Genomic DNA, 14,989 nt, shown 5'->3' with positions numbered 1-14,989 from the left:
TTAATTCATGAAAACTTGGCTTATTAGGCAAATCGGGCCTTGAATAGTAGGCTGAGAAGTGCGTTCTGGCTATTAGGTACGACATATATATATATATATATATATATATATATATATATATATATATATATATATATATATATATATATATATATATATATATATATATATATATATATGTCGTACCTAGTAGCCAGAACGCACTTCTCAGCCTACTATGCATGGCCCGATTTGCCTAATAAGCCAAGTTTTCATGAATTAATTGTTTTTCGACTACCTAACCTAACCTAACTTTTCCGGCTACCTAACCCAACCTAACCTATAAAGATAGGTTAAGTTAGGTTAGGTTAGGTGATAGTTAAGTTAGTTAGGTTATCATTATGGAATCCGAGGCCATGCACTGGACTATATCCAATCCTATCTTAGTGATAGACACCAATGTGTAGCCATCAATAATATAATCTCTCCCATTCTACCAATAACCGTTGGAGTGCCACAGGGCAGCATCTTGGGACCCTACTATTTCTTATATACATTAATGATCTGCCTAATGTCTCTAACATTCTGAAACCTATTTTGTTTGCTGATGATACTACCCTCATTTACTCCAACCCCAACCCACATACACTAAATGGTGTTGTTAATAATGAACTAAAAAAAGTCCACTTATGGATGTCAACCAACAAACTAACACTTAACATAGAAAAGACCTACTACATCCTATTCGGAAGCAAATCTACAAATGCAATTCAGCTTCAGATTGACAATGTAAACATTAGCAATAAAAATGATGGAAAGTTTCTTGGCATATTCCTAGACAAGAGACTCAACTTCAGTACCCACATACAACACATAACTAAGAAAGTCTCTAAAACAGTTGGTATACTCTCCAAAATCAGATATTATGTTCCTAACTCTGCTCTCATCTCTCTATATTATGCACTAATCTATCCCTATCTCAACTATGGTAACTGTGCATGGGGTTCAACCACTGCAAACCACCTCAAGTCCATCATCACCCAGCAAAAATCTGCTATCAGAATAATATCAAATTCTGCTTTCAGACAACACACAGCCCCCTTGTTTAACTCCCTAAACATGCTAAACATAATCTCACTCCACAAATTCTCCTGTGTCAACTACATTTACAAAACCCTGTTCTTAAATGCAAATCCTTGTCTGAAACTCTTCCTGGACAGATGTAATAGGACCCATTATCACCACACCAGAAATAAATATCTCTTCGATATCCCCAGAGTTAAACTTAATCTGTGTAAACACTCTATGCAAATAAAGGGACCCAGTTTATGGAACTCACTCCCTACTGAATTGAAAAGCTGTCCAACTTTTACATCATTCAAAATCAATACTAAAAAGTACCTAATTTCATCTTCATAGTTTTTCACTTTTTGCCTTAAAATTGCACTGTATCTATTGCTACCCAATCTCCCAACCTTTATGTTCCCAATTTGAACATCTTTACCATTGAGATCATTGCTGTTCTTATATGTGCTGCCAATCTGTTGTATGGTGTTTATAAATCTTGTTATCTGTATCTTTTGCTACCCAGTCTCCCAATCTTTATGTACCCATTCTGAACATCTTTACCATTGTGATCATTGCTGTCTTATATGTGCTGTCAATCTGCTGTATGGTGTCTATTAATCTTGTTTAAATTTTACAGCAGGTCAAATGAACCAAGTTTCCCGCTCATTAGGTATGTAGGCTTGTCGAGGTTCACTTGTAGGTTGCTAGGCTATAACGACTTATTTTACGCAGGATGCAACCCACATCAGCTCCATAACTCCCAGGTACCTATTTACTGCCTAGAATGATGAATAACAGTGATATCCAACCCCACACATCAGAAAATGAAGAAACGACGACATTTCGGTTCGTCTATCAATTCGTGATAACGGTCCACGACAGACTGAACTTGAACTTGAATAAGGAGTGTAAATTATGTAGTATGCCGCACGCCCACACCTTAGAACATTATGTATTAGAGTGTCAACTTATAACTATAGAAATAAGGAAATAAGTAGTGTACCACATCAAATTGTTTGGATGTGTGATAATGGTATGATAAGACAGTATATACTTAGGAGCTACAAGAATTTTGCCCCAAGAGTGTAACACTTATATGCTGTGCTTACTATATTAACCTGCAATGTTAAATGGGATTCTTGTATTGTGATTTGTGTATTTGTACTCACTGAATTTGTGCGCCCCTTGAGGGACTTGAAGTAGAGAGAGGGGTAGAAATAGCCTAAGCTACTCTATCCCTTTGAGATGTATTTTTTTCTTGTCTCAATAAACATACTTGAACTTGACAGACCAAAAAGTCGTCGTTTCCTAATTTGTTAATGTGTGGTTTGGTTATTACATCTTGTAACGCAATTGTGACTCACTGTCAGCATATAAATAACAATAATTGGGGACTTGGTTGGAAACCCATTAGTGGATCGTACTCCAAGGCCACCCATAGCTGGGCCACCTTACGTATGTATCCAAGTAGTTTAGTTCATTTCATTGTAAAAAAAATCATTATACCAAGATTTTATCATTGTTAGTATGAAGAAGTAAGCCCTTGACAGGTCAGCGCCGTTGATGTCAGCTCATCAATGTCAACAGATCAGACACCTGGCGTAGCTGTCATAAGTCACTTCTTCACCTTCATATATTTTGTTTTAATTCAAACAAAACTTCAACATTTGCCAAATATTCGGTGTTATCATATTTTGTGATGCCTGGAAGGGAAGGGAACAATGAGGGGAGAGCGCCAAGCCACTACGACTATATAGCACTGGGAAGGGGTCAGGATAAGGATTTGGGATGGGACGGCGGGAAGGAATGGTGCCCAACCACTTGGACGGTCGGGGAGTGAACGCCGACCTGCATGACGCTCTACCGTTGCTCTACCGTCCAGCCCAAGTGGCAGGGCACAATGCCTGGAAGAAACTCCTCAATGTTGAGAGATGTGAGCGCCAAGACTCCGCCAGGGAATATTGCCACATCAAACATGGCCGCCACCAATAATGGCGGCGCTGTCCACCTTCCATTAAATATTACCTCAACAACTTATAATACAAACAAGGTTGAGAAGCACTAGGCCAATATAACAGTGAAGGACACAGGTGTTGCGAGGCCATCAAACACCTGTTCTAAGGCTGCTTCATTACTCAAAAAGTTTGAGGACATTGTCGTCAAGTTAAATGAGGTGTAGAAGTATATATTTACCTCTGTATCTCACTACAAGAGACAATCACTTGTTTTATAATAATATTACTATGGTTTTCACATATTCCTAAACTACGTACAAGAAAAAAATACATATACTTACGTTGAAGGCTATCGAAAATCAAGAGCAGCAACACCCTCCCTCGACCACGTCCGGGACCGTACTGGTGTGTGACGGCCCCGGGGTGCCCACCACCCCTTAATAATTTTTTTTAATTCGACTCCCTTTTTATGCACCCCCAACCCATCCTGTGGAATATATACACTGATATACACCGAGCTATTTTTTTTCTCTTCTTCTTCTTACAACTTCGACTTTAGTCCGACTATGTTCATGACCCAAGTGTACTTGTTGGTGTATTTTTCATGATCTATTTTGATTTATATACTTATTTATATATATCTACGAGAATCAACAATGATGTGTATACGTATAGATTTTTATGATTTATCGGGCATATTCTTACAAAACCACTAACACCCATTGTGTTGATTTGTGCAAGTCTTAAAGCTAACGCAAAATTTGTGGAGATTTTTAATAATACAGGTAATTAATAAAATAATAATAATAATTTGCATTCTTGGGAGAAAGGCAGTCTGTGTATATATGTACATATAGGCTTATATTGATGTTGCCCCCAAGGTTGAACTACTGACCCTTCCCAGAATGCAACCCCTCAACAGTTGACAGTTCACTGAATTCTAGAGTAAATATGTACTGCAAGGTGATGTACCGCCTTACTCAAAACACGAACCATCTGTCATTATCAAGACAACTGCACTTCTAGTTCCACAAATGTAAAGTTTAAGGGTGTAGGGTACTATCAGTGTACAGTACAGTTTATGCTTTGAGAGAGGAAATGTTCTGAAAGCAGAGTACTGTATCAATTTGGCCTTAAGGCCTGTAATCTCCTAAAGGTGCAATTATTAATTATATGTGCCATTGTTATCACTTTTGGTACAATTACGTATCTGATACATTCTAAATTTAGTTGCAATTTTAGTAATTCATTTTCAACATTATTGACTATCAATAAAGAAGGTCTGGAGGGCTTTTGTGCAAGTGTTATGATGAGCTAGTCTAAGGCACTAAAGCAAGAAGAGGTGCAGCATAGATCTAATATATGCAAAGTGCATCATCCTAACTATTAAGACAATTGCACCACAGTCTGATTGATCTTGAGAATGCTGAGCTTCTCTTTATATTGATGACCGAATTTGGTTACAACATGGCCATACAGTGGGACCTCAAGCCCAATGTATTTGAATCAGTTTATATAGTCAAACTGGGATTCATCATATAGTTGCATTTTACAAACAAATCCATCTACTTGGACTGGTCAGTAGAGCAACATTCCTTGCTTCTTGCAGGTCAGCACTGGATCCCTGATGGTCTAGGTTGTTTGGCACCGTTTCTTCATCCCGTCCTCATATCCCTTCCAAGTGCTGTATAATAATATTGGCTTAACACTTTTTCCTGCTTATTACCTTACCTTTGTAGCAACTACATTAGAAATTCTAGAGCAGCTACTTATACATCTGCAGGAATTCCGGATACTGTACTATAAAACGATATCTACATATTTATCAGGAATTCTATGTACTGTACTGCCAAATAGAATTTCACAGGAATTCTACGTACTACAAATTAACAGTGTCAACACATTTTAGAATCAAGTAGGGTCCCATCAAACAATGAGCAGCGTTGGTCCAAACCGTGTCAGGTGGACGGGAATATAAGGCTTTCTGACCACAGCATCTGGCCTTCTCACTACATAGCAGCCAGTAGCAGCATCACTCCTTACCAGCCTCTGTCCCTCAAATGTGACTGGTCTCTGCCATCATTAGCACTCAACATCCACTCAATATGGATTGCTTTGTCACAATGCTGTTTTATCATAAAACAAAAACTTTACATTAAACATTTGTGTAATTATCATATTGTGTGTTTATTATCCAAACCTGTTATTGACTTTACATCAGTGATCCAGACTGATAAAACACCCAGCCCCTGACAAGTTTGGACAATAAACACACAATATGCTATCTAGATATATATTTAATGTAAATGATTACAGCAGTGGCTGTTGTATATGACATTACCTTCCTCCCTGCCTGGTTGGGCACCGATTTTATATCTTTGATATCTTTGTTTTCTATGCTAAGATAACTAAAAGATCCTTATATGAGTCTAATACAGAGTTGAGAGAATTTTGAGTGTTAGTTTACCCAGTATTATATGCTATTATATCATCAGCATAACTAATGATGTGTTTGTTGGGTTTACTAGGTACAAAGTTTAACAGCACATTTATTAAAATATTAAATAAGGTAGGGCTGAAAACACTTTTCCATGGGGTGACTAGTTTAAATTTTCTTGTTACACTCCAATGCCCTGGGAACAATGCAGATGACTTCCTGTTGGATAAGTATGCCCTGATCCAGTTAAGAAGCAACCAACAACTATTCTGGTGAGCTCACTCGGTTTGCAGTGTCAAAGGCAGACTTGAGATCTAGAAAGGGGGGGTTATATGACTTTCAAGTGTGCAGGGCGAGAAAGGTAGTAATGCAGTGATTGCACATTCCTTACATGCATTAAGCCGTGCATATAGGGGGAAAATGTTCTATGGTTTTAAATTGTTTTGGTTTAGGACCATCCTCTCTACTGTCTTGCAAAGGTAAACAGTAAGAGAAATTGTATATAAAACATTCTCTTGATAAAGTTAGGGAATTGGAATGAAGATATTATTGTACCACGAGCTAGGGAGTTCCCCAGTTACAGTATATACTGTAGCTCATTAGGTAGGGTATTCGGCTATGTTCAAGCTTATCCTCTCACCCCCTTTCTACCCTAACATCTCCCAATCTCTCCTCTCTCACCTCTCCCTTCCCTTTCATCATTTACATCTTTCTCCCCTTCCCCACTCTCTCCTTCCTTTTCCCTCCATAATCTATATATTACAAAGCAATGAAAAAACTGTTCAGCTCTACAGAAACTATATCACAAACTTGAACTTGATTTCATGAAAATCACAGGAAGGGGGAGGTTCACCGTAGATCTTGATATTTCTTAAAGATGGAGAGAGAGGGGGTGGGGCACTAGGGACAACCATGATTGAGCCTATGACACTCCCAAACCCCCACGATTCATTTTGAAAAGTTGAGTGAGGCTAGTGCAAAGCAACTGTCTTTCAATCTTGGACATTCTCTTTTATATATATAGATATTATACAGTTCAAGTAGAGAATATCCTGGAGCTAATGGAAGCAAATATAACATATCATAACTGACACCATTCCACTCGGAATATGAGCCATCTCTCGTTGTCTTGACAACTCTTAATTCCTTCCAGCAGCACTCGTCTGGTTTTGAGTATTACACTTTGCTTCAAGTTGAAGCATTGGCTGATATTTAATAATCCTCTTGGGTGGAAAGGGAAGGATAATAATTTGCAATGAAATGATCTGCCACATGCTGGGAAATACTGCTGTTGTCTCTTTCAGTAAATATATATATATATATCTGATGCATTCCAAATTCATTTGCAATTTTAGTAATTCATTTTAAGGAATGTTAACCTATGCATGAGTTAAGAGTGGGTTTGTCCTCACCTGTTAGTGCAGCTGACTCATGACTAATTGGGCCTAGGCATGATCCGTGGGTGAAGGGGTGAGACATATGACCACATTTACTTGCACCAAATGCCTCTGTTCACCTAGGTGTAAATAGGTACATTTACACCCAATTGTTGTTAGGTCAGCAACTGGCCTAAGGGAAGACCTCCTTGATAAGTCTAATAGGATTTCTCTCCTCGAGGATGGGAGATCTTAGAGGCCGGTGACTTCCAAGATAACATATACTTTATTATTATACATATTGTAAATAACAAGTTATGGGCTCCATGCAGGCAATATGAGTTCCACTAACGAGGCTGGAGACATGATGACCAAGCCACATGGAAAATGAAGAGGGAATTATCAGCGGAAAGTGTCAAGCATTATGACTATATAGCACTGGGAAGGGGTCGGGATTAGGATTTGGGATGGGCCAGGGAAAAGGAATGGTGCCCAACCACTTGGATGGTTGGGGATTGAACGCCGACCTGCATGAAGAAGCGATGACATTTCGGTCCGTCGAGTTTCATTTTCCGACGTGTGGTTTGGTCATCAAGTTATGGATTAATTATAGTAAATACGTCAGATTTGATCAATTATACATAAGTATGGATTGAGATGGAGTGAATGAGTAGTGGAATGAAAATGTCATTTGTGAAGGATTTCTTGTTCTATTTGTTAAGCATCCGACAAAGACAAATTTCAAGATTGACAAAACTTTTTGTAAATAAAACACTAGAATAACCCATTTAAGCATTTATTTCTTTTCAGAAAATATTAAAAAAAAATGTGGGCTATGAGCCTATGTTGTGTGTATACCAAGCTTACAGAACTGGTTGGCTTAAGACAAATACTTGACCCCAAGGTTCCTGCAACATAAGGAACAGCAAAACTGCAGTAACAGGTGGAATTGGCACTTCTTTTCAGAATGCCACTAAGAATGCAAGTCCTTAATGAGTCAAAATCTTTACCTAAAAGTTACTATTATTTTTTTTTTAAGTAGTAAAGGACCTGCAGTCCCAGTGACTCAGGGTGAACCTTCCAAAATAAAACTTGAAGGTAACATAAGTAAATATTTTTTTTTTTTTTTTTACAAAATATGAAGAGTGTGATTTAATTTATTCCCCATTCTCATATTTAAATAAAAAACATTAAAGTCAATGAATAATCATCATAAATGTTCTTCATATCCCATCCTTTAGTAGCACAGCAAATAAAAGCAAATAAATTTAAGTACCTAAAATAATTTAGATAAAATAAACTACATAGTATTTCAGTGTCAACAAGTCAAGAGGAACAACAATAAACTTCTCCAATGGTTAGGCATAACTACTGGTGAGCATACGCAAGAGTATAAGCCGAAGCCTTAACGTAACACGAGCACCCTATATACTCGGGACAAAACATTATATTAGGATTGATGAACTTTAACTGCATGACTGTGAATGACTATGGAGGCTGCACATACCCAAACCATGTCAAGGGTATAAGCACACTGTGATGCGTGTAGTTGTTGATATGTTGCAAGGCCATGTACCTCAATCATGTCGTGGGTATGACGCTCTCGTACATTTCTTCTTGTTGTTGCAAGTTGCAATTCAAAATAAAAAGAATGAAGATTCCAGTGAATGAAATAGGACTATAGTTATCTAAAGCATCTATCTTTGTGAAATAATAATTTAGTTATATAAATAATTTAAATACCAGCAACATCAGTTCCGAGATAATTTAACTACAAAATATTTCGCGATGAATAAATAAAAAATAAGTGATTAACAACTACAGTATTTTGTAACCACTTTTATGGTTAATGTCATTTTCATTAAATATGTAATTATATAAGAAAATTTTATAATTCACTGTTATAAGCTATTTTCCTATATTTTGTGAAATGATAGTAATAATTCCTCATAAGTCCTGTATTAAACAGTGACGTGGAAGGGCGATCCGGGAATGTGGTCGTCACCCCATTTGACAATCAGTAAGTAGTCTCCTTTGTCACGAACAACATAACCAATCTGTAAGGTCAACAATATGTTAGACTTGGGAGGAAAAATGTATTATAGAAAACTTCTCCTTATGATTATGTCAGTCCAATCTGAACAATAGTTTAGGTTATCAAAAAAAGATTGCAAGTGTTTCAAAAGTTCATTCGTACAGTGTTACAGTGGTCAAGCTCAAGCACTGCACACTGAGAGAAGAGGCATCAAGAGTTCTACTGTATTGGGATACTATGATAATAAAGTTGTAGTGATACTGATGATAAACTGTAATTAGAACAAAATCTTGACTATTGCCCATGTCATAATGTTGATAAGAAACAAACCAAAACTTAAGATTTCCATACATCACAGAAGCAGATCAAGAAAAGCAGATTTTAAATTATTTACAATCTAAATATTTTTTTTTTGTAATAAAAAATAATCGTTATTTTTTTTTCCACCTTGCATTATGTTGTCACCCTCATGTAAGTTTTAATATAGGCAATATATACCAAGTGTAGATGCCATGCTAATTTTATATGACATACTGACACTAAATGCACAATTAAATCACTTTAAATATGAAGTAAAAGACATGTAACTGCCTGACACATGTCTCTCTTGTATGTATGATTTCCACACGTTAAAAGTAAGTCGATAATTTTAAATCCTTAAATTAGGAAATTTTGTTGAGCTGCATTAACTTGATGACAATATATTGGCAGTGTTTGGACTTCCCTCTACAAGGCTTGTGTACAGTCATCACATATAACTTCCTTCAGCTACACGTGCCACTCCTGGCTAGTAATGTATTCTCTTGTGCTAAACCACACTCAGTTTCCACTTCATAGTGCAGCATGTAAAGCCTAAAATGATTGTGTGTCAATTTAGTGCCTTTCTCTTTGGAGAGAATTTTACCGACATTGACAATTCAGAAAAAGTGTGTTACTTTCCATTATTGGTTTAAAGAAACTCATCAATGCAAAGTGGAAACTCAGTTTCCACTTCATAGTGCAGCATGTAAAGCCTAAAATGATTGTGTGTCAATTTAGTGCCTTTCTCTTTGGAGAGAATTTTACCGACATTGACAATTCAGAAAAAGTGTGTTACTTTCCATTATTGGTTTAAAGAAACTCATCAATGCAAGAAAAGAAATCATGCCCACAAAAATATATTAGCTCATGGGGCACCTCAGTATTAAGGGGAGGGGGAGGGAGGGGTAGGAAATCCAATCATCATCTGGCAACCCATGCAAGAAAACTCATACTGTACAGTGTGGGTGGAATTCCCTTACTTTATATCTGTGGTCAACATAGATCAAATTTAATTCAATTCTACCCACACTGTATGTTTTCTTTATATTAATCAAAAATGCTACTTCTATAAATGATACATGTGGTAAGAAGAGCTCAGGTAGCCTAATAGTACACAGGTTTATACCGAGCCCGGTAAGTCATCATAACTAGACCATGATTTATTCTAGTAATTAGTGTTTGTAAGATGAAATTTCTAACTGAAATTATTTTTTTATTTATTTACACTCGGTTTAATAACTTTCCATACTAAAAAATACCAAATAATCCACACATGTAAACTATGAAATACTAATATAGCACTCCAGCAGCGTCACTAATATATCTAACACTGACCAAAAAAAAAAAAAAAAAAAAAAAAAAAAAAAAAAAAAAAAAAAAAAAAGCTCCCATATAACTACAGCACAAAAAATTCCCATTTGGCACAAAAAATATATATATTTATATTTTTTCTAGAAAAAGACTAAAATAAAATTGATAAAATTGAAGCATAGTTGGTGCCCTATACCTTCAGCAATAACTGGTAACAAAATATACAGTATTAATATGTATGCTATTGACGTGTGATGCTTCAAAAAATCATATCTTGATCTGGGAATATGTCAAATTACTGAGATATATTAGAAATTTGTCATTGGTCTGCAAGACACCAGATGTGACACACGCACAACATTGTGTCATGTACTGAGGCATGACCAAAGGTATATGTACTAAGCATTTTACAGGTCATCCTTCATTGAGATAAACCATTGAGCTTGTGAAAACACATTCAATCTCTAAAATATGTTTAAATCAATTGTCTATTCACATTTAGTCAGCAAGTGGAGTCTTCTTGAACTCTTCCGTAAAAACATTTTATATAATGTACCTGAGTGTATAAATGACATAATGACTTATATCCTATACTATACAGAAAAATGTCACACCTGTTGATTTGGCACAAAGTTGCCTGGTTCCAAGCGAGCATGCTATAAACACCAACGACACAACTCTTCAAAATATGCATTCCGTAATAAGCAAACTACGGGGAAGGGAGGGAGGGAAGGGGAAAGAGTTTGAGGGAGGCTTGGCAATACAATCCATAACAACAAGAAAGGCATGGCAAACCTATCACTTTAGTTTGTCTTAGAGAGAGAAATATCTTATACGTTGACGGCGAAGGGAGAGCCAGGAATGTGGTCCTCTCCCCATTTGATAATGAGGATGTAATCTCCCTTGTCGTGTACCTTGTAACCAACCTGGATTTGGAAAAATATAACAGAAATTCTTGACTCCTAAAGTCACCACCACCACTGGGGCAAATTTTGATAATACTAAAAGTTAGTTAAAGAGTGGGAGAAGTTAAAACACTGTACTGTTTACAAATCAATCAAACCTGGAGGAAATCGTTTCAAGTAGGCACATAAATGTGACACTTATGGGTAAAAGTATCCCTAGCTGTCACACTTAAGGGCAATAGGTAAGGCATCAGGCTAGGCAAAGGGACAAATAAAAACAACACTTTTTAACTAGATTCTCTGAGGGAAGGGGTGACAAAATGGGTAAACTTTTATGGGCTGGAAGAATGAAATCTGAGGAGTTGATATATCATTGCAGGCAAAGGGATGAAACCTCAGACTTAACATACAACTGTTCAGAGGTTCTCTGTGGGCCGATATTAGAACATTGTGATGGCAAAGGGGGAACCCGGAATGTGGCTCTCCCCCCACATTACTAATATGAGGTGGTCTCCACGATCTTTGATCTTGTAACTGACCTGTGTCGGAAAGATTTGTAGGTAGCTTGTTCTTAACTGTTCTACGTCTTTATTACATTATAACCCTCATGAAATGTTAGAAGAGTTAAAAGAATTTTAAATGATATTTTGTAACTTAATAATAATATAACAACATTAACAATAACAAAATAATATTTGGTATTTTGTAAATATTGCATGTCAGCTTTACTCCATCTACAGTATATGGGTTGTAACAAGTGCATAAAACTATAAAGAAATTATAAATAGTAGAAAATAATGACACTAAGTAAACAAACAATATTGGTTTATTCAAAAAATATTTGACTAAACAAATATTATAGTAATACCTTGACTATTGATATCCTCAAATTATACCAAGTTCAGCACAATCACTAAACAATCCGTCATTCACCAACCTGTCATAAATTTGACAAACTATGTTCATACAATCTCACTTTTTTTTCCCTGATGTCCTTACAGTACACATTTTATTATGGGCATTCCTGATAGGGCTCAGTTGTTATGTCTAATGCTCCTAATTGTTACTTGTGAGTGAGATAACTGTTAAGTTAAATGTCACACTTGCAAGTAAACTTGCAAGTACGAGTAAAGACTCGCAAGTCGCAAGTAAAACTCGCAAGTAAATCTTAACACATGGATCTATAAATCCAACATTATGTTTGTAAATCAACTATGTATGTACTTTCCCGAATAAAATTAACTTTACTAATAATCATCAGCATTACACATATAAAACCCAGCACTGTGACTGAGGAATGCCGCAACACATCTGGCATACATATATCATGTGGTCATCTCAACATATCTGGCATACATATATCATGTGGTCATCTCAACATATCTGGCATACATATATCATGTGGTCATCTCAACATATCTGGCATACATATATCATGTGGTCATCTCAACACATCTGGCATACATATATCATGTGGTCATCTCAACATATCTGGCATACATATATCATGTGGTCATCTCAACACATCTGGCATACATATATCATGTGGTCATCTCAACATATCTGGCATACATATATCATGTGGTCATCTCAACACATCTGACATACATATATCATGTGGTCATGTCAACATATCTGGCATACATATATCATGTGGTCATCTCAACACATCTGGCATACATATATCATGTGGTCTTCTCAACACATCTGGCATACACATATGTGGTCTTCTCAACATATCTGGCATACATATATCATGTGGTCATCTCAACATATCTGGCATACATATATCATGTGGTCATGTCAACATATCTGGCATACATATATCATGTGGTCATCTCAACATATCTGGCATACATATATCATGTGGTCTTCTCAACTTGTTATACTAAAAAGGTCTCTTATTATCAAGCAACAAAATATGTTTCCTACAAGTAACAAAAAGACTTTTAAAACAAAAAATGATGAAGATTCCCATATAATTTTTAAAAATAAAAATCACAGGGAAGTTTAAATATTACATATAAATAATGAACCTGTTTCTAAATGTGATTAATTTAGAAACAGGCTCATTATTTTTCTATAGCCTTTTATAAAGACTCATGTCAAGGCAGTACAACATTATATTCATTAAACAACTCATGATACTAAACAGCTTCAATTTTAATCTAAAAATGTAAAATATTCTATGTGAACTTGACATATTAGGAATTTAGAATGGAATAATGTATTGAACTTGCACAAAACTTTAATTATGCTTTATCTTACCTGGTAATTGTTATGTCCAATGTGTTTAATGTAGACCTCCTCGCATGGTGCCTTAGGACCATAAACACCCACATACAGGATGTTCGTACCTAAGAGACCACCATGTTTGTTACAAATTAAATAAATAAATAAATAATTTAACATCCAGATTTTTCTTAAAAAAAAAATGAATGTCACAGTACTTCTAACCAATTATAATAATGAAATAATTATTAAATATTTGCTTAGACATCCTAAAGTTCATTTTAAATACAAAATATAAAAGAAAAAACACTAAGGAATTTTGATGAGCTAACCAGCAGTGGAGGCATTGACAGTGAAGTTGTTCTGGCGGTTGATGTGAGCCTTCTTCAGGCCTAGACCCTTGCTTGTTACCTTAGTGGCATCTGACTGGAACCTGACAAGAACATTCCCATTAGTCACAACACAACTTACACCCATTCTTATCACTCACATTTAAACTGCACAGGGAGGACCTAAGACATGTTTTTACTCTATATCTTTTCTGTAACTAACCAGATGGAAAAGATAAAATATCTTAAGGCATAGACAAAACATGAGACACAAGATAAACCAATACACTAACATATTCTTTCTTAATTGTTGAGGAATTTTACATACACAAAGCAGGGTAATGAATTAAGACTTTTCCAAGACTTGTACGTTAAACAAAAACTAATCCTCAGCCGTGTTATGCCATAACAGTGAAGGAGATACACAGTGTGATTACCATATGTAATGTGTAGCCAAACTGTACAGCTTGTCTTACCTTGGGATGACAGGGCCCTGGTGTGTCAGGGCACCTGACTTGGTCTTTTCTACTGTCTCTACTACCACAGACGAGGACTCCTGGATTGTTCCCTTCTCTGCATGTGGTTCACCAGTACATTTTACCTGTAATTAAGCATATCATATTCTTATTAGTTCAACTGTGATACATAAATCTCACGTACCTGGAAGACAGAAGAGTTAGGGAAGACATGATCACCACTTTCAAAATTCTCAGAGGAATTGACAGGGGTGGACAAAAACAACTATTTAGCATTGGTGGAACACGAACAAGGGGACACAGGTGGATATTTAGTACGCGAATGAGCGACAGAGACATTAGAAATAATTTTTTCAGTGTGAGGGTAGTTAACAAATGAAATGCATTAGGCAGTGCTTATGAAACATAAGTGCCCTAAAACAAACCCCCTATTCTTGTGAAAACGACTAAAATAGACAAACAAGTGGACAAAACTCCACAAGTGAAAAACGAACAAACGAGCATGACGTTACACGCGCCGCTTGTCTGAGCAGCTCCCCTCTCTCCGAGAAGGGGAAGGGGCAGCCCCAGATCCCCGCGCCGGCGA

At 36.4% G+C, this 14,989-nt stretch overlaps 1 protein-coding gene across 1 annotated transcript in view; it reads right to left on the bottom strand.

Annotated features, from left to right (window-relative positions):
- Positions 1-7,595: 7,595 nt before the first annotated feature.
- The window catches only part of LOC123771234 (filamin protein cher), a 320,443-nt gene continuing 313,049 nt past the window's right edge, over positions 7,596-14,989 (bottom strand). The window contains 4 exon segments of the mRNA XM_069309435.1: positions 7,596-8,872; positions 13,635-13,723; positions 13,931-14,031; positions 14,404-14,528. Of these exon segments, the coding sequence (XP_069165536.1) occupies positions 8,777-8,872; positions 13,635-13,723; positions 13,931-14,031; positions 14,404-14,528 (411 nt within the window). The 3' untranslated portion in view covers positions 7,596-8,776.

This window comes from Procambarus clarkii, chromosome 65 (genome assembly GCF_040958095.1).
Source record: "Procambarus clarkii isolate CNS0578487 chromosome 65, FALCON_Pclarkii_2.0, whole genome shotgun sequence".
Classification (NCBI taxonomy): Eukaryota; Metazoa; Arthropoda; class Malacostraca; order Decapoda; family Cambaridae; genus Procambarus; species Procambarus clarkii.
The sequence above is the reverse complement of the archived record's forward strand: the minus strand, read 5'-3'. Positions and strand labels throughout refer to the sequence as shown.